Genomic DNA, 26,789 nt, shown 5'->3' with positions numbered 1-26,789 from the left:
TGTTGGAGAAAAATTAATAAATAAAGTTAACTGGATCTAGATTGTGGAGCTCATTATGTGTTTTATGTGATAGTACTATTCATATTGAACCACAAACAACAAAAACTATAATTAATTATATGTGATTAAATATATATATATATATGTGTGTGTGTGTGTGTGTGTGTGTGTGTGTGTGTGTGTGTGTGTGCGTGCGTGTGCGTGTTTGTCTGAGCTCATTTTTTCCACTGGAAAAAAAAAAACATGTAACATTGATGAAATTTATATATCACTTTGGAGAAACTCATGATGTGTGATCATGATGATGACAGTAAGCTTATTGTGTGTCCGTAATAACTATTGTTAAACATTAAATGTAATGTAGCACACGCAAAATATAAATGTATGTTTACACAACAGCTTAAAAAGGAATGATAATACAGAGAGATAGCTTACCACTTTACCGCCTTAGCGCGTGTTGCATTACGAAAGAAGTGTGCAAAATAACGTGCTGTAAAATGGAATAAAGTGTGCATCGTGTGCATTGTGTGTATTGTGTGTCGCTGCGCCGTGGTGGGGGTGTGTCGGCTGATGAAACTGAGGAGTGGCCCTGCTGGCTGCACTGACGCTCACCGGACTGCGAGCGTCGCTAAATGGCTTTCTGCAAATATGGCTGCCCAGGATGAACTCAGTAAGTTTCTCTCTGCGTTATTGTTGGCAAATGGCTCCCGCAGTGTCGCGTTTACGGCCGTAAAAGCAAATTAAAAGCTCGGGCCTGCTTCCCCGCAGTGTCCAGGGTGCTTTCTGAAGCACAGCTAAAGCCTCAGTGTGTTAAAAACTGCGGCAGCAGCGATAGCTCGCTGCTCAGCTATGTTAGCTAGCCACAATGCTAACGTCAGGAGGCCGTTTGCCCAGTCATGGTCAAAATGAAACTAGTACGTAGCTCATTCAAAATGTCTTGATTGGTCGAACTTCTTAGGTGTTGGTCTGCTGTGTGGATCTTGAGGGTGTTTACGATAAATTGCGCAGGCTGTCACTAAAGGTAGAAAGCCAGGGGATTGTTTAAAAAAACGGAGGAATCGGGTGAGTGGATGTAGCCTGGTAGTTGGTGAGCCATGCCAGCAGCAGCAGCAGGAGGAGGGCAGGGCTGGGTGATGGTCACAGAAACAGCCGCTGACAGGACCAGCCAATCAGTCGGACTGCTGTCTGTTTATAGTTCACTGTTCCATGTTTGTGAGTCCCCTTTGAGTGAAAGCTCGCACACACTGGTTGTACTTTTGGTTGCATGCACACAACGGGTTGTTCTCCCACATTTGCATGTGAAGCTCTCCTCAGATTGATCATGGCTGCGGGATCTTTTCATGTGATTTGATTTCTTTGAATGGTGACTGAAGCTATCTAGATAGTAAAACAAGACCTAATGAAAGGGAAAATGTGTTTCTTGACAGATCAACTGGAGCGCGTGTTCCTTCGCCTGGGACATGCAGAAACAGACGAACAACTACAAGACATTATCTCAAAGTTCCTGCCCCCTGTGCTCCTCAAACTCTCCAGCGTTCAGGAGGGCGTGCGGAAAAAAGTAAGCAGGGTGTTTCCATCTTCTGTGTCTTCAAAGATTAACCATGACTCCTCAGTTTTCGTCTCACTGCTCCATCTCTTAAAGTAGTAAAAAATAAAATTCCCTTATGCTGCCTGACCCTCCACTTCAAATATCTTCTTGTTGATTGTTGATTGTTGATTCTTGTTGATTGTAAGAAACTTGGCTGCTTCTCTTTTGCCAGAGAGAGCTGATATATGCATATTTTGTAATTTGACCCCTAAATTTTTTTGTTTCCCTCCTCTCCCAGGTAATGGAATTGCTGGTCCACCTGAACAAGAGGATAAAAAGCAGACCTAAGATTCAGCTACCAGTAGAAACTTTGCTTGTGCAATACCAAGATCCTGCAGCCGCCTCCTTTGTTACGGTATGCAATCTGTTTTATTGTATAGATCTTATGGAGGAGGATGTTTAATGTACCTTGATAATAATAATAGTAATATCACTGTGTTGATTTAGAATTTTGGGAGATGTGAAATGTCAATCAGTTAACATGTGGTGTGAAATTTATTGTCAAGTTACCTAATAAGATAACTGCCCCGCTCAATCGGTGTAGTTAGACCTTCTGATGTACATTGTGTTTTTTACTGTGTTAATATAGAGTTCATGAGATCTTTTGGCTAATGTCAGTGATGCTAGTGTCTCTTTGAGACAAGCGCGTTCATTGTTCAAGTTTATATACCTTGCAGAATTTCACCATCATCTACATCAAAATGGGTTACCCACGTCTGGAGGTGGGAAAGCAGTGTGAGTTGGCTCCCACCCTCCTCACTGCTATGGAGGGCAAGCCACAGCCACAACAGGACAGGTGAGAGCACACACAGCTTTATATGGTGATCCTTTAGATACACAGGGATTTTTTTCTATTTTCGATGTGATGGATATACTGAAGATTTTGCTTGATTCAAACATACTGGATATTATCTGTAGGGCACATAGAGCAGGGCGAAAGTTTGGGTTAGGGTTAAGGTTAGGGTTAGAGGTGGGAAAGCAGTGTGAGTTGGCTCCCACCCTCCTCACTGCTATGGAGGGCAAGGCACAGCCACAACAGGACAGGTGAGAGCACACACAGCTTTATATGGTGATCCTTTAGATACACAGGGATTTTTACTATTTTCGATGTGATGGATACACTGAAGATATCGCTTGATTCAAACATACTGGATATTATCTGTAGGGCACATAGAGCAGGGCGAAAGTTTGTTGCTAGGAAGGTAATCATGGAGTCTGGTCCATTTTTTTGTCGCACAAGTTTCTTGTGTTTTCTCTAAATACTTAAAATTAGGCACTGACCTTATTGTTTTTTTGTTTTTTTTTGGTTTTTTTTTTTAAACTGAGATTATGCTTTTTCACCCTCTTCTCTTAGCCTCATGCACCTGCTGATCCCCACTCTTTACCATATGAAGTATCCTGCAGACACTTCCAAGAATGCTTTTCCATTTAACTTAACTGAGAGGCCAAGGACAGTACAACTTCTGCTGGAGTTTATGTTGGATGTTTTACTGATGCCTTATGGGTGAGATCTTGTTCTGTCTCTTGGAAATTATGTTTCCATGTCCAGTAAAATTAGGTGGCTAGCTGATGACTTCAAAGGTTTTTACATTTGAACAATGACCAGTAATGTTGACTTCTCTTTGCGGCTAGATTTGTGCTAAACGAATCCCCGACCCGCCCTGCTCCCTCCTCCCAGGGAAATTCTGCAGATGGGACAGTGGCCACGGGTGGCCAGGGTCTCCCCCAACCTCCCCCAGGGATGAGTGTATATGCTGCCAAGAGAGTGATTGGAGAAGCCCAGTGGAGCGCAGAGCAACTAGAGCAGGTGCAGTGATTAAAGCAGGGGGGTGATTGAATGGAACCTACTATGATCAAAATCTGTCAAATGTAAGAAAGCGTCACACTTCAATACAAATCAGTTTACAGCTGTTTAATAAATCGTAAAGTTTGTGTCTGAATCCCTTTATTTAATAGGTTGCTCAAGGCTTTGATAGTATATGTTGAGTGTGTATGGTGGCTTTTGAGTGTACATGTAGGTCGTGAGGCACACTTGTTTTTCTTGCGTGTTAACTGGTGAGTGCTTCATCGTGCATTTGGTTTCAACAGTGTAAGCTGGGGATAGTGAAATTCATTGAGGCTAAGCAAGTCCCAGAAGTGGAGACAGTGGTTCACCTGGTGGTGGCATCCAGTGACACCAGACACAGTGTCGCCACTGCAGCTGATCTGGAGCTGAAGAGCAAACAAAGGTATGTGATGTAGATGTGGACAATTTGATTAGGTCAAATGTCAAGTCATCCAGTCTGCTATCTATAAAATTAAGTATTAACTATTACAAATGGACCAGTAAAGATCATGGAAGTTGAATGTCTGGTTCATGGGCAAAAATTTGATGTGCTTGTTCTGTTATGCTCCAGCATCATCGATTGGAACAATCCTCTAATTATCAACAAGATGTACAAGGTGTATCTAGGGGATGTTCCACTTAAAACAAAGGTTTGTGAACTCAACATTTCATGTTTAACCTGTGAATATGTTGAAAATATAAAACACATAATACTAGTATCTACTAATCCCTTTGTGCATTAGGGTGGCAATGTGAAGCAAGAGCTGAAGCACGAGCCAGTAAGCACAAGAGTCAAGCTCAAGATCCTGCCACATCTACTACGGTCACGCCTAGCTGCAGAGTGCTTCCCAGCTAATATCCAGGTACAATGTTTGTTTAACCCTCTGGGAATTTTTGTGTTTTCTTGTTTTCTAAAACTCATTCTGCAGGCACATTAATTTTGACTAAATCAATTTCAAGGATAATGGTTTTCTTTCCTCTATAGGTTGTGTATGATGGTTTGTTTGGAGCCAACACCAACAACAAACTGCTGTCTCTCACCTTGCAGTTTGTCCATCACATCTGCATGGTGTAAGAAAAATGCGTTAGTTTATCTCCCTTATATCAAACCAGGATATGTTTGTTAGCATTTTCTGAAATGTCTGTTGTTCTTACTGTTTCTCAGGTGCCCTGACACTAATAAGCCTCTGGGGTTAATGCTACTTAACGGTCTTACCAAGCTCATCAATGAATACAAGGAGGTAAAACTACAAATAACAACATGCATTTAATCTGCAAACGAGCACAGTTCAGTTTCATTCATACTCACTTTACGTTTGTCCTTGCAGGATCCGAAATTGCTATGTGTTGCCTACTCTGCAGTTGGAAAGCTGTCAAGGTATAATAATAATTTTAGATTAACTGAAATTCATCATCACATCTAACTCGATGCAGTGTTTTTAAAAATGAGATATACTGAAATTTCTACATTATCTGTTCTAGCCGCATGCCACAGTTGTTCACAAAGGATATTGCACTGGTGCAGCAGTTTTTTGAATCCATGTGCAAGGTAGGAAAGCTCGCAACATCAACTATCAAAGTTTATGATAATACTGTATGTCCTTTTTTGGGCTATTCTCAGGAGCCACAGTGGAGTATGTGGTACAAAGATTTTGAAATATTTGGATCATCTATTGCAGGAGGAAGCTGATGTTCGTCTGGCCATTCAGGAAGCTTTGTCTATGATGGTTGGAGCCTATGCTAACCTACAGGGGGCACTGCTCAACCTGATGGAGGCCCTGGTTGCCGCATACATTGGAAAGGTGGGTGCAGCCAAGAAAATAGATTTGTTGAACAAAAAGAGAAATATTGATGATGCTTTATTTCATTAACAAGGCGTGAAGCAAGTTGAACCGTCTTTCTGTTTCTTTCTGAGCAGCGTGAGGTGCAAGTTCGTCAGGTTGCCATGAAGTTCGCCAGCACAGTGTTTGCTTCTGATCATGTGCCGTCACGATATCTGCTGCTGCTAGCTGCTGGAGACCCGTAAGTCCCAAACCCCAGAAACCTTCTACATAATACTAAATGAATACACATCCATTAAGTTTTCTGAGAGTCTCATTTAAATCATGTACAAGGAATGTCAAAACTAGAATCAGGGAGTCAGTGATTTATTTACATGAGTGTTACAGGAAATGAGTTTCTGTGTTTCTAGGAGGGAGGAGGTGTCTGGGGAGGCCCAGAGGGTGCTTAGGGCTTTTCCTACCAAGGGCTCAGAGAAGGAGGGGACAAAACCAATGCCCTCTTTTCCTGACATGGTTGCCTATGTTCAGGAGAAGGTGAGGTTTTTTTTTGTTTGTGTGTGTGTGTTTTCCTTTCTCTTTTCATTCGGGTTACGTGAATTGGCAGTTATTGCTCATAGAAATAATCTATTTTGCATGCCTCTATAACTGTCAGGCGGCTCAGAGAATCAAGACTCCAGCAAAATACATAGTCGGAACCTCCACCATTCCTTTCAACCCATCTGCATTTGGAGAGGTAAGAATTGATGCACAATTAACTTGTGTTGCTTTGATCTTAATGCTGCCACCTGCCTTAACGTCCACCTCATTTTCCTGTTTTCCCAGATTGTGCTCTACCTGAGGATGTGTTTAGCCCACAGTGCTGGGGCCACGCCCGTGTATACGCGTTTGGCAGACATGCAAGATGATGCACCGGCTATTGGCCACTACGTCAACACATTGCTGTCCTCAGACCCTCAACCTTCAGTACCAAAGGGGTCTGAGGCAAATCCTGTTCACGTGTACATGGATCTGTTGCAGCAGCTGCTGTCTGCTGTAGGAGGTAAGAGAGATGAACTTCCTTTTACAAGAGAATATAGCTCTGCTGTAATCATTGGCTTCTTCTAAGACTTTTACTGTTCTTAAAACTGTATTGTGAGTCTTTTAAATACAAATGTTCGTTAGCTTGTCTAGTTAAAAAGGGTAACACGAGGGGACTGGCACTATAAAAATGTATACAAAACAACATTTGGTTCTGTTTGAAGTTGTTTCTTTCAGACTGTGAGTATTTGTAGATACGTTTTCAGGGACATTGTATTAATTCCACCAAATGGATAATCTTTCAACAGGAATCCCAATTATGTATTGTCTACTGGAGGTGGTGTCGGTCTGCCCAGAGAAATTGGCTCCTAGATTTGTTGATAAAATCGACTGGATTAAAGTGAGTATTCAATTTATTTGGTGTTCACTAACTAATTAGTGAGACAGATATGGCTGCTGCGTATCGGTTATCACAGCTGAATGCACTGCAAGTTAACTAACTTTTGTTTTCTCTTCCAGAGTCTGATGAATACAAATAAGGAGGACATGAGGGAGCTCGCAGCCCAGCTGTATGCTGTAGTGATTTCCACCATGACTGGCAACGAGTTGCAGAAGGCTGTGCAGAACCTCATCAAAATCACCAAAGACAACCATGTATGTTTACACAGTGGGTTATTTGTGTATTTAAAGCTGTTAAATCTTAGTGCGTAAATGTTAACTTTTTTTTTTTTTTTTTGCAGAGTCCTGAAACTCAGCATGGTGCAATCTTGGCTCTTGGCTACATGGTAGGCAGGCACACAAGCAAGAAAAAAGCTGTTACATTGAGTGACTCTACCCACAACGTGGGGGAGCAAATGCACATCTCAAAGGCAGATGATGAACTTGTTGCCATGGCTACCAAGACAGTTGGTATGTAATTATTTTTTAACAATTTACACCTTCACTATTGATTTCAGTAGATCTTAAGTAGAATGTAGGATTTTTTTCTTACAGTTTTATAAATCATGTCAAGGAAAAGAAAAAGTAAAATAGTTTTATTGTTCTTTCTTCGCTTTTCTTATTTGTTAGTAAACTTAAAGTTGAACAAATTATTTTTAGGTTCCTTCCTGGACAGCAGCAGTGCTCTATTGGCAGTAGCAGCATGCACAGCTCTTGGAGAAATTGGTCGAAATGGTCCCCTCCTGATCCCTGCAGAAGGTGATGGCTTCACCAAACTCTCCACTGTGGAAAACCTGCTGGCACGCATCCCCTCTGGCAAGGAGAGTGCAAAGGTAACAGGAGACTCCACAAAAGGAAGTGGCATTTATTTCATTTCAGTCACTGATTGAAATAACTGTGGACTGATTCATCATCAGTCTGTACTGTGTTTATTTGTACTGTAGGTATTACAGATATACCAGCTCTTATATCAGCTCTTCCATTAAGTGATTGGTGATTTTTTTATATTGTTCATTTCACGTCTGTGGTCCAGATGAAGGAGCAATCAATCCAAACTTTGGGTAACTTACCAGTGGGAGATGGAGAATTCCCTCACCAGAAGAAGCTGCTACAAGGACTCATGGATTCTGTAGAGGTAAGAGCATTAACATGCTGTAGAGATATTTTACAAGACAATGCAAAAACAAAGTTACTTGCTATTAAATTAGTCAAAATTGGACTTGATTCGATATGATCTTGCAAATGAAATTATCTTGTCTACATCTTGTCTTCATCTCTGCTTGGGCCTGGAGAAAGCTGTAAGTTAGGTTATTAATGACCACATCCCTCACTTTTTCTCTCCCCCCCCCTCTGAAGGCCAAACAGGTGGAGCTGCAGTTCACAGTTGGAGAGGCTATCACCAGCGCTGCAATAGGAACGAGCTCTGGAGCTGCCAGAGACCCTTGGACCTGCACAGAGGAGCAGTACAGCCCCCCACAGAGTGAGTCATTTCAGTTGTAGCTTGATTGTAAATTCTACATTACAGCTTTCTGTATAGCTCTGTACACTGTGGACCTAAAATACCCGTGTTATTATAGCACATGCACATCTTTGGGAATAATAAAAATGGCTGCAGAGAAACCACTGCAGACAGCAACATAAAAATGAAATCTAATATCACCGAAATACAATTGATTTAGCTTATTTCATTACCGTTGAAGATTATAACCCAGTGAAGCTAGATTGAAACAAACTCTGGCAAATATGAAACACAACATGAGAAACTGTTTATCAGGGATAATTGCGAAGCTTGCACCAGGACTAACTACTTAAGAACAACTGCATCAGCCCGCCCTGGTAGGTTTACAGCTCTTGCTTGTCATCATGGTATGAATGCGATAATACATAAGAAAAATGTAAAGAACTAATGGATCAAGTCATTCCTCAAATAATGTTTGGTTCTCCAAGTGATCAGATTTGTCTGGTTTTTCCAGTAGAACAGTGCTATGTTTGCTGACTGATTTTCTGTCTAGTTGCATTGCAAGTAATCAGTGATTGCAAAGCTAACTAAATTATTTTCCAAATTATTATTTCTTTATACAAAATAACTGGGAGGTAGCGGTACACTCAAGTCATGATTCTAAACAGTTTCCTACACTGGGTTAACTATGCAATTTTCCCATGTTTTTTTTTTTTTTTTTTTTTAACTGAGTGAGCTTGCTGACAAATGACAGAAAAGATTCATATGCATTCAGATAGGATGTGACCGCCAAACACAAACTATCAAATGAATGCATAATTAAATATAATAAATCTACAAAATGTATTTTTTTATCTTGTCTATTACATTCTATTCTCTTTCTCTGGCATTTCCTGTCATGCTTCACACAGTCCCATTGAATAAATCCAGATAAGAAAAAAATTTCAAAAAGGGCATTGCGATACATTTTTCATCTCAGATGATTTTTGTTTTCATTTTTTAAATATTCTTTTATTGTCTTGAGATACATCGTTACAACACAATAATTTTTAATATTTTTAAGTTTTCATTTGCAACAACAACAAACCTAAAAATAGTAAGCTGAGTCTTAACTACATATAATTTTTTTCCCTTTTTAGATGTTAAAAACAATGATGTGGTTCCTTGGGTCCTCAACTCCATCCTGTCCAGGTACATACCCAGCCAAAACCCACATGTCCGGCAGGCAGCGTGCATCTGGCTGCTCTCCCTGGTCAAGAAACTCAGCCAGCACAAGGAAATAATGGTGGGTGAATTGTACACCTGCACAACTGTGAAGCACGCAACTAACGGTTATCAGTTAAGGTCTTGTAAACAGACAGTGATGACTTAAACAGTAACTATTGCTGGATTAAAGTTTTAATTTTTCAAACGATGGTGCTTTCCTGTAATTCCCTGATACGAGTTAGAGGCCTTTTGCTATTGTCACTTGAAAATGTCAGGGGTCAAACAATAATAACAATCTCACATTCAGCCTCGTAGGGTTATCCATCAACTCAGAAATAAATAATTAATGCATTAAATAATATCCCCTTTGGTGTTTATACGTGTTTACACACCTCTCACTTGGCAGAATTTAGTCTATATGCTATGCATTGTTCTTGTTGGATTAACTGTACGTGGTTTACTTCTACAGTCACATTTAAAGGAGATACAGGTGGCCTTTATCTCCATTCTGTCAGACCCCGATGGTAAGAGAACAGCACTCTCTCACCTCATTGACCTCATGACTTAAATCAGCCACTGTTTCTCCAAAGCATCTTTGCAATAATAGAAAACAAACATCCGCCCTCCAGGTCTGAATTCTTAATTAATCCCTCTTATTCTTCATCTAGAGTTGAGTCAGGATGTAGCATCTAAAGGACTTGGATTGGTCTATGAGATGGGAGGAGAAGGGGACCAGCATGAACTGGTGTCCACATTAGTGGAAACACTCATGACTGGCAAAAGGTGAGTTGATAGCTGAGTAAAAGAAGAAGTAATAGAACAAGAAAAAGACTCTCAAATTTCCTTTGGAGGAAGTTTTTCAGTGTAAGAAGAAATTACAATGCTTCTTTATGTCTGCAGAGTGAAACATGTTGTCTCAGAAGATACAGAGGTTTTCCAAGGAGAAGGTTTGGGCAAAACACCTGATGGGTAAGTCATGTCACTTAAGGTTTTTGTTGGTCTCTTTTCTTTTCCTTTTTTTTAATCTCAAATTTTAAGGACAGTGTCACAAATGAGGTCCTATTTTTGTAATGCATTGCCGTGGGTTCAGTGTACAGAGACTAAGCTTTTTCGCCTGTTTTGATGGTTCCTGGCAGCCACGGCCTCACCACCTACAAGGAGCTCTGCTCATTGGCCAGTGACCTCAACCAACCAGACCTTGTGTACAAGTTCATGAATTTGGCAAATCACCATGCCATGTGGAATTCCCGCAAGGTATCGTACCCACTCTCCCTCTCTCATCCAGCACATGTGCAGTTTTGTACACCCTCCTCCCCCCTGACCTTTCTTCTCATTTCCACCCTGCCAGGGAGCAGCTTTCGGATTTCACATGATCGCTGCCAAAGCCGGAGAGCAGCTGGCTCCATTCCTGCCCCAGCTTGTTCCTCGTCTATACCGTTACCAATTTGACCCCAATTTGAGCATTCGCCAGGCCATGACCAGCATCTGGGATGCCCTGGTCACTGATAAGACCCTGGTAGGAGCTGATAGTAGCACAAAATCAGAAGTCAAGCAAAAGCACACATTCATGTATGTGAGTGAAAGTCAACCATCTTCAGAAGTAACTGTATTTGGATATTGGATTGTTTTGATGTGTCCCAGGTGGATAAGTATCTGAAGGAGATCCTGCAGGATGTCATTTCCAACTTGACTAGTAACACCTGGAGAGTGCGCGAGTCCAGGTAGAGAAACAGCACACTGAAAATGTCAGACTTCTGAGAATGACTGACTGCGTTACCTATTATAATGCTTAAATCTTCTTCTTTCTTTCTTATAATCTCCGTCCTCAAGGACTCTTCAATGGTCTTAATTATCATGGTTATAGTTATGATAACCATTGAGGTCATCATAATTATGGTACTTTAGTTGTGGAAGTTGTACTGTTACACCCGTTGTTTTGAATAAGACCTTCACCAAAGGGCCTGTGCTGTAATTTAATAATCCAGAGAGGTATATTTTGACGAATTGCTTTCCCTACCAGCTGCCTGGCGCTGAATGACCTGATTCGTGGCCGTCAAGCTGACGACCTCATCGATCATCTCGCAGAAATGTGGGAGACACTATTCAGAGTCCTCGATGACATCAAGGTTAGCAGGATATCAGAATCAGTGTTGCTTTAATCTGCCAAGCACAAATTCTGACACATTGCGAGACACTGCAAGACTCATACATGGAATAATGAAAACATTGTCACGTGTTGGTGGAGTTTCTGAATCTGTTGTTTGTACTTTAGGAATCAGTTAGGAAGGCTGCAGACCTAACACTGAAAACGCTTAGTAAGGTAAGCATGTTTCCCACAAGGCTGACAGGCTAGATCCGTGTTTATATAAGTGCACATGCCTGGATAACCAGATAATCTTCCCTCAACTTATTCTTTCTGCCGTGTCCAGGTGTGTACTCGTATGTGTGAGTCTACAGGATCAGCAGCTCAGAGAACTGTAGCGGTACTGTTGCCTACTCTGCTGGAAAAAGGCATTGTCAGCAATGTCTCAGAGGTCCGCTCACTCAGGTAATATCTACCACCCCTGATGGCATCTTTGATCAATAACATTACTTTGAAGTAGCTCGCATTAAAGTATCATATGTTGCTTATCTGTCAATAGTTGGATGTCTTTTGGAGCATAACTCAGACCATGTTCAAATATGCCCAACTAATCACAGCTAAATAAAACCAATTGCTTTTAATTTACAATATGCCTACATTAGATCCTACAAAGATTTGTTTATGGTCTGTCTTCTTTTCTTTGTCTGTCTGTTGTTGAACCCCTCATTCACCAAAAAAAAACCCAAATTGTGGTTGCGGATGATTTTGTGCCATGTCATTGTCTGCTTCCACTCTTAACTATTGTTTTTTTTTTCCTATCAGTATTCAGACCCTGGTGAAGATTAGTAAAACAGCTGGTGCCAGACTAAAGCCCCATGCTTCTCGACTCATCCCGGCCCTGCTGGAGGCCCTCAGCACCCTGGAGCCCCAGGTCCTCAACTACCTCAGTCTCAGAGCCACAGAGCAGGAGAAGGTAACTTCGGCCACCGACGACGGCTTTAACCAAGTCTATCCATATCAAAATCCAAATTAGATTAGATTAACCACTTTCATGATTTATGGTCTTTTTTTTTTTTTTCATTCTAGAGTGCCATGGATGCTGCCAGACTAAGTGCTGCCAAGTCCTCCCCAATGATGGAGACTATTAACATGGTAAAAAAAAATTTACTGTCATTATTATAGTTCACTCTCACCATGTCAACTAATAATTTTCCTCACTTTTGAACTTCAACTTGGGTTGTGTGTGCCCCAGAATAGATTTGATGTTCTTCATTTAAAGTCTGATACGTTACACAGGACAACGAGGACTGTTTTTGAAAGATCCTGTGTGTCTTTGTGCTTAGTGTCTGCAGCACCTTGATGTATCTGTGCTGGGAGAGCTGGTTCCTAGGCTCTGTGAGCTGCTTAAGAGTGGAGTGGGCTTAGGCACCAAGGTAAAACACCCTGCTGTAGTCATTAGTGTACACGTTTATGTTCCGCCTACCTATTCTTACTGTCATGCTAATGTTTGCCTCTTCATCATAGGGCGGCTGTGCCAGTGTAATTGTTTCACTTACAGTGCAATGTCCCCAAGATCTCACTCCCTATTCAGGTACAGGTTTCATCTGTTCGTCTAATGTGTTTGGTATTTGGTGTAGGTGAATTAATGAAGTGGGACATTTCTGGTGCTTCCAGGTAAACTGATGAGCGCCTTGCTGAATGGTATCCATGACAGAAGCACAGTCGTACAGAAAGCATTTGCCTTTGCTCTGGGTCACCTAGTCAGGGTAGGTTTGAGAAACAATGTTATGAGGTAAATTACATCATAGGTCGCTGTTAGTGATGCAGTAATCATTGTGTGTAATACCTCCCTTTAGACAGCAAAGGACAGCAGTGTGGAAAAACTACTACTGAAACTCAACTCCTGGTACTTGGAGAAAGAGGGTGAGGCCCGAATAAATGCACCGTTTTCGTCCCTTTGAGAATCTAATCACTAAATTCTGGCTCATCAACGCTCTCTTTTACTCTTAGAGCCGCTGTTTAAGTCATCGTGTGCATTGACTGTGCACGCTATCAGCCACTATAGTCCGGATGTACTGAAGGCCCAAGCAGGCGTGGCACTCCCACTGGCCTTTCTGGGCATGCATCAGGCACCTGGTCCTGATGAGGAGAAAGGAGAGAGCCATGATGCCACACTGTGGGCTGAAGTCTGGCAGGAGAATGTCCCGGGTGAGAGATGTTCCTGCAGCATATATGAAATAAGATGTTATAGAGTTTTCTAAATTTGAATGTGTATTATTTTTCAGCATAGAAATTAAAACACAGTCTATTCTAACAACTAGATATATGATGCCATAACAGTAATGTGATGTTTTGTTTTTTTAACTGTTTTGATTCCAGGAAGCTTTGGAGGCATCAGACTCTACATGACAGAGCTGATTGCTATCACACAGAAAGCTCTGCAGTCCCAGTCCTGGAAGATGAAAGCTCAGGGTGCAGCTGCCATGGCAACTGTTGCCAAGGAACAGACGGGCTCATTGGTGGCACCACACCTTGGCTTGGTGCTAACAGCCTTAATGCAAGGACTATCTGGACGCACATGGGCAGGCAAGGTAACCGTGACTACTGACGATAACATAGAAATCAGAACAAAATATTTGCAGTTAGCACTTTCTTCTCTTTTTTCGAAAGCTGTTGACAGTCAGGGCTGGCGGCATTGTGTTGTTAGGTTGTATGTGCCATTATAGCATTGATGAGAAGGAGGCAAAGACTCAGTTGTTCTCAAATGAACTAGATTTTGATGGGTCAAATCTCAGCCCAACATCGCAGTGGCCTCACAAAATAAAAATTTTCACTTGACACTCGACAAATAACGATCACACAATTTAACGCACAAATGTCTTGAAAATGTAAGTGCTGACCGTATTACCTGGGTTGGCCGATTGGTGGCGGCACACAACTACAAGGCAGTAATTATGTTGTTTATTGATGTCCTGTTGTAGGAGGAGCTGTTGAAAGCCATTGGTTCGGTGGTCTGCAAATGCTGGTGAGACTTTTTGCAAAACTTCCCATTAATTCCAGCTGTAATAGTGTATAATATAATAATATAGAGTAATATTCATTTACCATCTATGTTTCTCCTTGCTTGTGTCAATTTGTGCTGTGGTTGTTAGTGCTGAAATACAGAAGCCTTGTGCAGGCCAGCCCACCATCTCTGAGATTCTGGAAGTTGTGTTGAAAGAATGCCGTAAGGAAAGTCTGGTGTACAAAATAGCTGCTTTGCGCTGTGCTGGAGACGTGCTACAGTGCAGCCAGGAGGACCGTTTCAGCATCCTGACAGAGATCCTCTTCCCTCTTATCAAGAAGGTCAAACATCACTTCATATGAACCTGGCTCTTGGTTTTTATACATTTGAAAAAGAAAAAGGGGGAAAAAAAAAAAAGCGATGCACAAAAACAAATTTTTATTTATTTTTTTTTTTTTAATGTTCTTGTGCCCAACAGAGCTGCCCACAGAGTGGTGCTGCATCCCCGAGGTCACTGGATGATGATGATGATGATGGTGATGCGAAGGAGAAAGAGTTGCAGACTCAAGCTGTTCTTTGTGCTTTTGAGACTCTTGGAAAGACTTGGCCTAGGAACCCAGAGACTCAGGGTAAAATAGAATACATTTTTTTTTTATTATTTTATTATTTATTTATTTTTTTACAAATTCACTGAAATTTATAAACCCTAAATGTAATCATTATTTGAAAAGGCTAGACTCTTTCCATCATGCCATTCAGAGAGAAAGTTGCGCGCTGAGTGGAATACAAGGTCTAATACACTATCTTTACTCATAAGACAGAAGTGACTCTCTCGAGTGCAAAATACGATCCTGTTGACCTCAGTGGCAGAACTGCCATAATGTTTGTGTTAGTAAACAGGTCAAATATAGGAGGATGTAATATCACTGACTCACAAAATTATGTTCAACGGCTCCTCTTTGTCTGTAGCCTGTTTCCAGGTGGAGGTATGTGGCCTAATGTGTGAAAAGCTGAAGGGAAGCACTTGGAAAATACAGCTTGGTGTGCTACAGTCCATGAAGGCTTACTTCCAGGGGTAAGGACCAACAAAAAAAAATCCCTGTTTTCTCATAATTTGTTCTTTTGAATGAATTATTTAAGAGGACTAATTTGTGCGTATAGTTTTACATTTGGGTTTGTTTGTCAGCTGTCAGCGTTTTTTCTGTTCTTGTAGGTTATTGCTGCTGGATAAGGGCAGTGAAGATGTCAACACACTGTCACAGATCCTCACAGAGATGTGTGCAGCTCTTACGTACCCTCTAGGTATTCACCTAACAACTTCACTGTATCTGGCATAATGCTCTGACATGCACGTATTTCATCACCACGCTTTTGTGTTTCCTCTCCAGAAAATAAAAGTTACTCGTCTGTGAGGACAGAAGCCTTGTCAGTTGTGGATCTGATTGTTAGGAGAACTGGAGGTGGGGTTTTATTTGTGTGTGTGTGTCCGTATGATGATTTGTTGTTGGTCAGTTTAGTTTGAAAGTGTACAGCTACCAGATAAATGAGTGCAGATGCTTCTCATGGAGCCAGCATTCCTGTTCAAGCTGTAGGATTATTTTATTTATTTATCTTTCCAGTCAAACTATTTAAATGTTTCAAAGAATAAATATATTGCTGTGACAGTGGGTAGTTCAAGTAGTTATTCATAGTATCAGGGAGCTAAATTGTTGAAATGTCACTGAACACGTTCCTTCTTTAACCACTGTTGGGTTAACATTCCAGTTTATTCATTATGTTGGTTGAGATATGAGATTACTTTGTATGAAGTGCTAAATGTGTTAATGTCAGTCTTAACACACTACACAAAGACACAGAACAAAGTGATGTTTTCATAAAACTGAAGACAGGGAATTTTAGAAGAAATCGGTTTATATTACGAAGGATTCCTATCACATAATGTGAAAACGTGTATATCAGTTCATTCACATCAGAGTGTCACCGATTCAATGCTCTTGTGTCCATGTGACGTTTGCAGAGAGCGAACAGTGGGACTGCATATCAGTGAAGAGCCGGGAACAGCTGCAGCGCTCCCTGTCTACGCTGCAGTCCGACAGCAGGCCTGAGCTGAGGGATAAGGCCCAGGAGCTGCGCAGACACATCCAGAGTCAACCATGAGTGCACACCGACACACACAGTTCACAAAGTCAGCCAAATGCATACAGAAACAAAAACAAAGTACAAAGCAAGAAAGCAGCGCATCGGCCTCTTTTAATCTTCTCGTCAGTAAAACACAACGTACTCTAGCACACTCCTGTCTCACCTCTTTGCCACAGCAGTCGTCTTCTCTCATGCAGATATTTACAAACCTCTCAATAATTGCTTAAAGTATCCATATTACCTGGGAGCTTGGAAGCTGGCTTGTGCGGTAAAGTGCTCCGCTCAAGCTGACTGATTCATGATTGTGGCTGACGATGCTCGAAGAGACTACAGTAATAAAACGTGCCCTGAGTTTGACCTTTCAGTGATGGGCAAATGGCAAAACGAGCCATTGTTGTAATGTGTCAAGTTTTATTTGGTTCATTTAAATGGACAGTACGATTCTGATAATGAATGCTATATAAACCAATGTGTTGGGTTTGTGGACACTGTATACCTATAACCCCCAAATGGGGACTTTTACTACTGTGGGTTTGCCAACTCATTGAATATCAACAGCAGGCCGTAAAACCTTTACTAACACAGATGGATTACTAGTCAACCTCTGTTCAAAGTTTGTACTTTGAGCATGTCCTGGAAATGCTATTTCATTTCTCCTGTTTGCAAGGTGAATAAACATGGAAAAAAAAAAAAAAAAAAAGCCTATTTTACGAAGTCTTGATAATTAGTAAAAATCCTGCTGTTAACTTCAAAGTGATGCTGTAGTTGTTTGAAATTGTCCCTGATGAAATAAAACTACCTTGGTAATTTGGACTAAAGACTTTTTTTTTTTTTTTGCCTTGATGGTTATACGTTTACGGTTTTAATACAAACAGGTTCACATCAGATGTCAGTAAATCAGCACGCACCTGTTAAGATCCTACATGAAGGCCAAAATTCTCAGAGGTGATGGGAAAGGACAGGCACTGTTCATCACTGTGCAATCTATGAATTTGACGTAGTTAAAACGCACTGGGCAGCATGTGTGTATCACTATTAATTTACCTTTATCTAAAATAATCTTTGGCATACTTATTTCAGCCCTTGTCTGACAGTATAACTGCATGATTTTGCAACTGACCAAATAAACAAGTATTCAAAGATTTTATTCACATGTGAATACCAGCTGCCTCAGAACTGAGCTGTCCTGCAGTCCTTGGCACCCTTCCATTGTTTTCAATGTTTATTTGTATGCAGAGGACAAAATGACTTCATCAGCCACGTTTACCCTGATTTGCCTGCAGGGTCCTGGTGTGTTCTGTGTCCCTCATGCTGCCAGGAGAGAGCAGCAAAGTCTTCAAACTCTTCCAAGTTCCTCAATGGCCACAAACGGTCTCCAGTTTACGAACATATAGCAGCGAAAATAAACCAAGTGAAAAGTCAAAAATGTTATCAAACATCAGATTTGCTTTATTTCCTCATATAGACATGTTACCTAGCATATAACACTTATTTGTAACAGAAGAGCACGAAAAGCCAGAGGATAGGCAGGATAACCAAGAACAGACAAAGAAACGGACAGTTAAAAACTTTAAAAGACACACTAAAGTGTGAAACGGTCCAGATTCCAAACCACTGAAACGAGAGAAGAGGTGATTTGAAAAAGAGCAAAGGACAGAAATTCTGCATCAAGGTCTTCACAAGACTATAAAGTGACTTAAAAAATGAGAGCTCTTATAAATGTGAGGAACGCTACGCAGAGGAAATGGGAGTATACACAATTCATCGACTATGCACAGATGCCACATATGCTGTGATGTCACGTGATATGGCTTCTTGAAAACATATTTGCTGAGTGAGCTTTAATGTTTAGCTACGAGCTGACGAGCTGCTTGTTCCTCTTGTCTTTTTGGCGAGCCTTGTCGTGGCCTTTCTGGGGAAGGTTGGCATCGCTCTGGCTGAGTGCAGATCGTGTTACTGTGGACATGCCGTCAACAAACTTCGTCTTGAACAGGACGTTGGCGTTGGTAAACATACCATCCTTTAGGGACACCACCACGAACTGGAATGAAAGGAGGCATGATGGTGAATAAATAGGAAAGCTGACTGAAGATCTATAAAAACTGTAGCAAACAAACTCATGTCCGTGTGTGTTTACACTGACCTGGGAGTGTCTAAAATGAGTGCGCAGCATCTGTCCAATGTTCTGGGTGTGTGAAAGATCCAGCGCAGCATCCACCTCATCCAAGATGTAGATGGGAGCAGGTTTGAAAAGCAGCATGGCCAGGATGAGAGACAAGGCCACCAGTGATCTGAAAACAAGCACACAAGCAGGATGGTGGGGAAAAACGTGGCTGAGCTCACTATGACGCCTGGAACATGACGAACTATCACACTTAACGAGTCACGCTCTGTGACCAAGGATGTGGTTTTTGCTGACCTTTGGCCACCACTGAGCTCAGTTAGGTTTTCCTTCCAGATGTTGCCCAAAGCTACCTTAAACTCAAGGCCCTCCAAGACCCCGCAGCCCTGAGGAGGAGCCAGCTTAGCAGTGGCTCCTGGCAGCAGAGTGGAGAAAATGGAGCCAAAGTCTTTATTCACCTACAGACAAAGAGAACATGGCAACTAAACTCCTTTTTAGTTGCTGGGAGGGCTGATAGTTCTGTTTGTCAGTTTTAATTACTTTTTTGAGAGAAGTTCAAAAGTAACAGATGGAGAAAACTCATATCAAATCATAATGTTTGTTACTGACTCTGCGCTAAACGAAGTAAAGGAAGAAATGCAAGTAGAATCAAGAAATTGGAATGGAAGAGACAGCACACCTTCTGCCATGCCAAATTAAGAGCCTCGTTCTTCTTCTGGTCCAGCTCCGCAATGGTCTGCAAGATTTTTGCTTTGTCATTCTCCACAATCCTTTTCTTCTTCATCAGGTCGTTGTACTGCAAGACAAGATCAATGTGTTGGAGGAATTGGTGGAACTGTCAAGCCAAGGCTGTGGTTGGCATTTTTGCATCCTCACCCTCTCCTCTGCCTCGTTCAGCATGTTCATGGCCCTCTTGTTGACATTTCTCTCCAGCTTGTTGGTGGTCTCCTCCAGTTTCTTCAGACGTTGACCTGCCTCGCGGGGGTTGTTGCTTTTGAAGTCAAACGAGGTGTTTGGCTGCCCAAAGTACTGGCGCTCTGAGTGAATCCAGTCGTGTTCTTCCAGCATCCGAGAAACCTGCGCGAGGAAATGAAGGTAAGAGGGAGCTGAGATTTTTAAGTGCCATATCACAGTAAATACGACGAAACACAAAAACCTAATGCATTATGAAAGCAGACACTGCTGTAGAGGGCGGAGTGGTCGAAATGTTCGTGCTAACCTTGTCGGCAGCATCCTGGCTGTCTTTGCGGTGCTTATTAATGTTGTGCTCCAGCTCCTTTATCTTCAGCTGGACTTCGTTGTTCTGCTCTCTTATCTTATTAGCTACAGTGTTTTTCCCCTGGATCATTCAAAGAGACAAAAATAAGAATAGTAAATAAATATTCAAGACACTTAACATTTTGTTGAACTTAATCTTGGTCAGAGAGGGATAGTTTCTACCTCAAAGAAACATACAGCAGAGTTGCATTTTGGCCCATTATATATTGCATAATTTTTGTAATTCCTGCACGAGACCTCGTAGTATGCCTCTTTCCAAGGAAAGGGCTAAAACCCAAAGCAAAAAAGGGAAAAAAATAAATAAATAAATTGTATCCACCTTGAGTTCTTTGTCCTGTTTCATGATGACCTCCTTCTGTTTGGCCAGCTCTTCCTGAGCATTACGGACAGCCTCCTGCATCCCAAGAGGGAAAAGGGGAAATGGTGAAAGGGAGAAAAAGCAAAATGTGCTGGTATCTTTGAAGAAAACTGGAAACATCCGAAGTGCAAACATTCTGACAAATACCTTGCTCTGGGATACATTGCAAGCCATGTTGTCTATCTGTTCTTGAATGGCTTTCATAGCTTCATCCACAGCCTGAATCTGCTGCTCATAGCCAGCCTGCTCCCTCCGAAGCTCCTCCAGCTCCAGGGCCACAGCATCTGACTCCTGCATGTAGCAAATAAAAAAAAAGCATTGGCTCAATTTGTCAGCAATCAAATGCTGTGTGACACAAACGTCAAACAGCTCTATGCAAATGATCGCTGTGTTCAACTGTGTGTCTGCTCAGTGAACCTGTTGCTTTTGCTTCAGCTTCTTATTGAAGGCATCAGCTTTGCTCTTGGCTGCATTGAGTTTCTGCTGGGCAGCCTTCAGCTCTTTCTCCCTCTCTGCCTCGGCATTCTTCATCTTGTTCTCCAACACCTTGTACTTCTCTTCAGCCCGTTTCTTCACTTCCTTGGTGACACGCAGTCTCTCCTCACTCTCCCCTGGTTAAGCAAACACCACAAATGAGTTAGCTAAAAATAAAAATGAGTAATATGGGTCTCTTGCATCAGTCTTTTCCAACTGCAGTTTAGTTTTGTGGCCGAGATGGAGCCACTTATGAGATGTTTGTTAGCACAAAGTCTGTGCAAACAGTTTAGATGTGATCATGTGTTTGTGATAGTGTGGTCATATTCTGACCAATGGCCTTGCGCAGCCTCTCCAGCTCCTCTTGCTGCTGGTGAAAAGAGCTTTGTTGCACTTTGGCCTGCAGAATCTGCTCCTCCTCCAGCTTCAGCTCATGCTGCTGCTTTAGCTGACGGTATCTGAAGGCAATAATTGGGAAAAGAAGAAGGAAATGTAGGGTTTACAAAAAACGTAAAATTAAATTAATCTCGATGTTGGAGGTGGAGTCTTTGTCTTTGTCACAGATATTCACATGTTGGTCCTCTATGGTAGGTATGCAATGTACTTTATACATTGTTTGTAAATGACTCTTTGAATTATTTATTTACTGCTATCAGCTGCTGCGTTAGTGTACTTAAACATTTGTTGCTATTTTGTGTCTTCATACTTTTCAGCCGTTCCCTTAAGGCTGACCAGTTGTTGCTCAATATCTTGAAGCTGAGCCTCATTTTGCTTCAAGTTGTCCTGAACCTCCTTCAGCTCCTGCAAACGGGACAGAACCGATGCTGACTGGGACCGAGCTCCTGGGGAAACAAAGACACGAGAAGACTGTAAAAAAATTAAGGAGATACACATATTAAAAGAATACCTGAGTGTGTGGGAAGTGATTTAATTTCGCTAAATGACCAAAATAAAAGTGCTTTTTTTTTTTTTAAATAGTGTTTTTTGTTTACTCAGTCTCATATACTCATGGCTCACTGACATATACTTGACTACAAGCTTCCTTTTCATTCTCACCTCCGCTCAGAGTTCCCTGTGGGTCAAAGATGTCCCCTCCAAGAGTGACAGTTTTGGTCATCACCTGTTTGTCAAATGCCACTTTTTTAGCATTGTCCAATGTGTCACACACCAGTGTGGAGCCAAAGACGTACTCCATGGCCTTGCGTAGATCGGATTCATAACCCACTAGGGACAGAGCAGTGTGTACATTATCATCTCCAACCTGTGGGAACAGGACAGAAGAAACAACAGCGAGTGAGAAAAGATGGAGTCCAAGCAAAGACACCATTTCCCGTTTCAGCAGTAAATGGAATGTAATTTCCAAATCAGGCTGTATTGAGATATCTCACCAGACTCTTGGCAGCGGTGATCACTTTGTCATTGAGTGTCCTGGCAGAGATCTTGTTTAGGGGAATGATGGTGTATCTCCGCTGCAGCTCTCCCTTCTCCAGCAGCTTTTTACCAGTCACCTGCAAAAACAAAACAACCATGCTAGAAAAACAATTAACTACATGGAATATTAACATAATGACGTGTCCAATTCCCAAACACACCAACCTCCGTGTCAACGACAATATTATAGAGTCGTCCTCCTGCCACCACCTCTAGTGCCGTTGCATAAGAGACGTCATTGACTGTAATCAGATTTGCTAGCAGCCCCTTCACTTTGCCATGGTCCCATCCACGCTCTGGGTCCCTAAAAGTAACAAAAACACATGAAAAACTTGTGGGCAATGTGAACTTTATTCTCATTGGATTGAACAAATGCTAACCTGACAAACAATAAAACAAACAGACCTGTGGCTACATATAAATTATCCAATCTCTGATCTGACTAAATATGTAATTTAGCTTTGATAATCAAAGAACTCATAATTCATCATTAAACTGTCCCGTTAGGCAAAAACAATGAGTGTCTCACAGAGACACACAGCTAGTAGTCACAAGAAAACAAAGTTTTCAGGTCTAATTAGGCAATACATGTGAAAAACACATGCGCGAGTTTGCAGCGATATCACATTTAAAAAAAAAAAAAGGTGATTTGACTGTTTTGGTTTTTTTTGCCATGAGCAAATATACTGTAAAGGTGAGTAAAATCATCAAGTTCTTACTTGTAGTCGAAGCGTAAGTTGGGGAAGCGGGACACAAGTCGCTCATAAGTCTCTTTAAGTTTAGTAACTTCTCTGGACAGCTGCCTTCTTTTGTCCAGCAGGCTTTCTTCCCTCCCATCTGCAAACACAGATACATGTCCCTGTTGATATTACAGGATGTTTGGCAGAGGGAGACATGCAACAAGCACAAGAGGCTCTGCTCGGATGGAAACACACACAAACGCTACCTTCATAATTGAGTTTAGCTAGCTCAGCCTCTAGTTTCTCCCTGCCCTGCCTGACAGCTTGCAAGTTATCCTGGTCCTTCTTGTAGCCACTGTCCATCTTTTTCACCTCTGCTTGCTTGGTCTTCAGCTCTGTCTGGGCATGTTCCAGTGTCATCTGGGCCTGGACGTAAAGAGGGTTAGGGTTAAACATATACACTGTCGAAATTTCTCCCAGAGGGAAATTGCAGTGATGCAACTGGCACTTCACATCACTCCAAAAAAGAGCGATGAAAACAATGAAAGCTAAATTTTGTACAACAACCTAAAGTCTAACTTAAGTACCTACATCAACGCTTCTGTGTGGTGCACGCTGCACCATGGTGGTGGTAATATAATTTCCAAAAATGCAATTCAGTGAACACACATAAGCCATAAACAATGACTGAAAAGATTTGAAACATAACAAATGCTATACAATCAGTTGTCTTGGAGGGCTCTAAAGCATTTGTATGCCTTCACTACCTTTAGCTCCTATCCAAGGAAATATAGCATAACATACTCGAAAGCAATTACAAAAGGGATAATGTGTCAAAACAAACATTTTAGCAGCATGCCTACAATTCATATTCAAACTACAATGTAAAAATGTTTGTACTGACAACTTTTTATGTAACGTTATTTTGATGTAATATCAAACATCACATCCCTGACTGATATTTAATTTTTTTCCCCCTTACCTGCTTGGCCTCGGTATCTGCTTTGCTCATGTCATTCTTGCAAGTCATCATCTGTCCAGCCAATGTGGCTTCTTCTCCATCCTCATTGGTGGAGAGACCAGCAGACACAGCTTTGAAATGTTGCTCAGCTGCTTCAAGAGCAGCACTGTCCTTCTGTCCTTCTTCCTGTAGAATCTGTAGCTGCTCCATCAACTTGGAAACCTCCTTCTCTTTCACTGTAAGCATTTTCTTCTCCTGAGGATGGAAAATTTGATGCGATTGCGTGAGTTTTGATGAATAAATCCGCAAACTGCGTTCCAGTTCTTGGAGGGATTACTCATTGGTAGCATGGTCCTCTTACCTCGTCCATACTTATTTTAAGCTCCTTCTTCTTCTTGATTTCATCCTTGAGATTCTGTTTTTTGAGGTCAAGTGCACTCTGAGCTTTGGCATCTACACGTTGCACATCAGCAAGAGCTTCCTCCAGGGATTTTAAAACCCCATTTACCTCCTACAGTTAAGTGGATAAGCATCAGTAACAAAGCAGTACAACTCAACACTACCTTCCCTTGTTGTGGTTTAATAATAATAATAATTATAAAAATATTTCTGTAAATTTCTTCCAAAGTGAGACAATCATCAAGGGACAAAAGGCAAAAAGATTGTTTCAACATTCTCCCAATGAGTGTACCTGGTCCTTTTTCTTCTGAAGCTCCTGAATCTGGGCTGAAAGTTCTTGGATTTTGCTCTCATTCTCTGCCATGGTGGCTTGCATCTTTGCAATGTTATCCTGCATCACTTTCAGGTTCTCTGCTGACTTCACTTTAGTCTCCTCTGCACACACAAATAGCCACGCCACATACAGCCGCGACAAGTGCTGGATCTCACGCATGAGCTTCTGGTACTCCAGGTATGATGATCGTTCCTGTAGAAAGAGAAAAGTTTACAAAGGTGAATTATCAACCCCCCCAAAAAAATAACACAATGTGATGCAAGGTAGCCGACCTACCTCTTGCAGTTTCTGCATGGTTGGAGTAATTTCTTCATCCAAAATCTGAGAGCATAAACAGGGAGACATGATTAAATATTCCAAGATTAAATGCATTTATAATCATGATAGTTTCATATTGAAGACTCAACAGATATAAGTCAATAATGAGTTTGGATGTCTCACGTACAGTTTGAATTTCCTTCAGCTTGGCTTCTTTTTTCTCAATTGTTTTCTGAGCACTAATCTTTTTACATTCATACATCCTTGTGCCTGCTGCCTCCTCAATCATGGCAAGGATCTGAATAAAAGAGAGAGCATAGTTGGAATGGAAGACTTGTAGAAAGGCAGGAAAATCTGGATGAAAATGTTGAGATAGTGGGCAAAGTTTGTACATTTTACCTCTGGTGGCTTCATATTGAGAACTTTGGTGATCCTCCCCTAAAATATCAGAAACAACACATTATAAAAAGAAATGCATGGCTTAATTCATACCTATGCAACTTGATGATGACATAATACTGACCTGCATGATGAGAAAATGTGGATTGTTGACATTGAGGCCAACTGAGCAGAACAAGTCGTGCACCCTGGTGTTGTTGGCATTGACTCCATTGATGAGATACTTGTTTCTGCCACCAATCACCACCTTGAGGATAAGATGTTGTGCCGTTTAATACCGTCTTGACTTTGTGAAAGTCGAGTCAAGACAGAGCTCCCAGAAAATGACAGCGCGTTTCTTTCTTTGCCAACCTGTCTGGTGACGGTGATCTCATCGTGGGTTTCAAAGCCCAGGGGACTCTGGCTTTTGTTGGAGTTGTCAAAGGTAATGGACACCGTGGCCTTCGTGATGCCACCCTGTCCGTTTTTGTACACCAGGTCCTGGAGGTTGGAGGCTCGCACCTTTCAAGTGAAAGGATGAGAAGGCGCACACACGTGAAAAGAGCACATGTCGACCCTCGCAAATACAAACTTAGGTTACGTTGCCTTGCTAGCTAGTTTACGACGAGTTAGCCGATCAACTTTTACCAAATCACCCACAAATCTTACGTCAGTTACAACCTGGAGACTTTCAGCTCAATCCCAGAAAAAAAGCACCTACATGTGAGAGGTTGGAGATACCCAGGAGGAAACATATCGAGTCCAAAATATTGGACTTGCCGCTGCCGTTCAGTCCTGTGATGGCGTTGAAGAGCGGGTCAAAGCCGTTTATTTCCGTCCTCTGGGCGTACGATTTGAACCCTTCAATAATTATAGACTTGATGCGCATCTTTAATCTCGTTTCTCCTTCTCGCTCCGCTTTTTCTGGATGTAAAATTAGCGGTGTGCAGATAACAAAACCAACCGATAAACGGACGACACCCTGAGCTTATAACCAATGTTTACAACCGACAGCCCGACTCTCCTCTAACTTGAATTTTGGCGGCAGGTCCAGGGCTGTTAGTCTGCCCTCGCCGCGCCGGACACAAAAAAAATAAATTGAATACATAGTAATGAAAGGTTGGCCTTTAAGTGATACATGAACTCATAAATACGTTTTGGAAGCTATAGCGAAACTAATAGTAACTGTATTTAAGATCGTGGTGCACGTATGTTTATTTTTTTTTCATCAGGCAAATTTGAAGCATACTAAGGCCCCCTTGACTGTCGGTATTGTGGCGCCTCCTGTAGATAAAATGCTGAACCACAAATGTAACTAAATATAATTATGTGCGTTAGAATAGTTTTCCTCTCTGTTCTCTGGGGAAAAGTAAACCACATATTATGATGTATTTGGGTCACAGCCATTTATAAATACAGCTTTCGTTGGCTTTGGTTAAAAGTAAGGAAATGATAGGTTTATTCAGGTTTAGTACGAATCTGTGGTGTTTCCATTTTATGAGTTTATTAAAGGACCTAAGTATTTACGCCACTATATATAATTATAATCATTTAACTGTTTGTAAAATGATGATAA

At 41.5% G+C, this 26,789-nt stretch overlaps 2 protein-coding genes across 3 annotated transcripts; one reads left to right on the top strand and one right to left on the bottom strand.

Moving 5' to 3' along the window:
- Window positions 1–637: 637 nt before the first annotated feature.
- ecpas (Ecm29 proteasome adaptor and scaffold) lies at window positions 638–17,264 on the top strand. Of its 2 annotated transcripts, none has more exons than XM_029509294.1 (49): window positions 638–670; window positions 1,428–1,558; window positions 1,827–1,943; window positions 2,266–2,384; window positions 2,943–3,092; window positions 3,221–3,395; window positions 3,677–3,816; window positions 3,985–4,063; window positions 4,157–4,276; window positions 4,399–4,484; window positions 4,579–4,654; window positions 4,742–4,791; window positions 4,896–4,962; window positions 5,093–5,215; window positions 5,332–5,435; window positions 5,605–5,728; window positions 5,847–5,927; window positions 6,017–6,233; window positions 6,520–6,611; window positions 6,731–6,865; window positions 6,952–7,120; window positions 7,310–7,482; window positions 7,683–7,784; window positions 8,006–8,129; window positions 9,248–9,393; window positions 9,784–9,838; window positions 9,983–10,097; window positions 10,215–10,283; window positions 10,451–10,568; window positions 10,663–10,830; window positions 10,956–11,035; window positions 11,335–11,440; window positions 11,587–11,634; window positions 11,744–11,862; window positions 12,220–12,370; window positions 12,484–12,549; window positions 12,741–12,830; window positions 12,922–12,988; window positions 13,072–13,163; window positions 13,254–13,320; window positions 13,408–13,605; window positions 13,777–13,988; window positions 14,379–14,422; window positions 14,550–14,742; window positions 14,892–15,030; window positions 15,371–15,476; window positions 15,615–15,703; window positions 15,790–15,861; window positions 16,419–17,264. In XM_029509294.1, exons 1-49 carry the CDS (start codon window positions 649–651, stop codon window positions 16,556–16,558), a joined length of 5,526 nt encoding a protein of 1,841 aa, XP_029365154.1. In that variant the 5' UTR covers window positions 638–648; the 3' UTR covers window positions 16,559–17,264. The 2 variants fall into 2 exon arrangements, with proteins under 2 accessions (XP_029365154.1, XP_029365153.1); XM_029509293.1 differs by having other exon boundaries at window positions 649–670; window positions 14,880–15,030; window positions 16,419–16,558.
- Window positions 17,265–17,977: 713 nt separating this feature from the next.
- smc2 (structural maintenance of chromosomes 2) lies at window positions 17,978–26,102 on the bottom strand. The gene is made up of 25 exons (XM_029505122.1): window positions 25,935–26,102; window positions 25,586–25,735; window positions 25,359–25,481; window positions 25,235–25,273; window positions 25,023–25,133; window positions 24,854–24,898; window positions 24,536–24,769; window positions 24,206–24,355; window positions 23,866–24,099; window positions 23,150–23,309; window positions 22,923–23,040; window positions 22,369–22,507; window positions 22,161–22,280; window positions 21,829–22,033; window positions 21,479–21,614; window positions 21,106–21,230; window positions 20,716–20,909; window positions 20,446–20,589; window positions 20,260–20,334; window positions 19,882–20,001; window positions 19,539–19,739; window positions 19,342–19,458; window positions 18,960–19,120; window positions 18,684–18,831; window positions 17,978–18,581 (listed from the first exon to the last, which is right to left on the bottom strand). Exons 1-25 carry the CDS (start codon window positions 26,100–26,102, stop codon window positions 18,393–18,395), a joined length of 3,606 nt encoding a protein of 1,201 aa, XP_029360982.1. The 3' UTR covers window positions 17,978–18,392.
- Window positions 26,103–26,789: the final 687 nt, after the last annotated feature.

This window comes from Echeneis naucrates, chromosome 1 (assembly GCF_900963305.1).
Source record: "Echeneis naucrates chromosome 1, fEcheNa1.1, whole genome shotgun sequence".
Classification (NCBI taxonomy): domain Eukaryota; kingdom Metazoa; phylum Chordata; class Actinopteri; order Carangiformes; family Echeneidae; genus Echeneis; species Echeneis naucrates.
The sequence above is the reverse complement of the archived record's forward strand: the minus strand, read 5'-3'. Positions and strand labels throughout refer to the sequence as shown.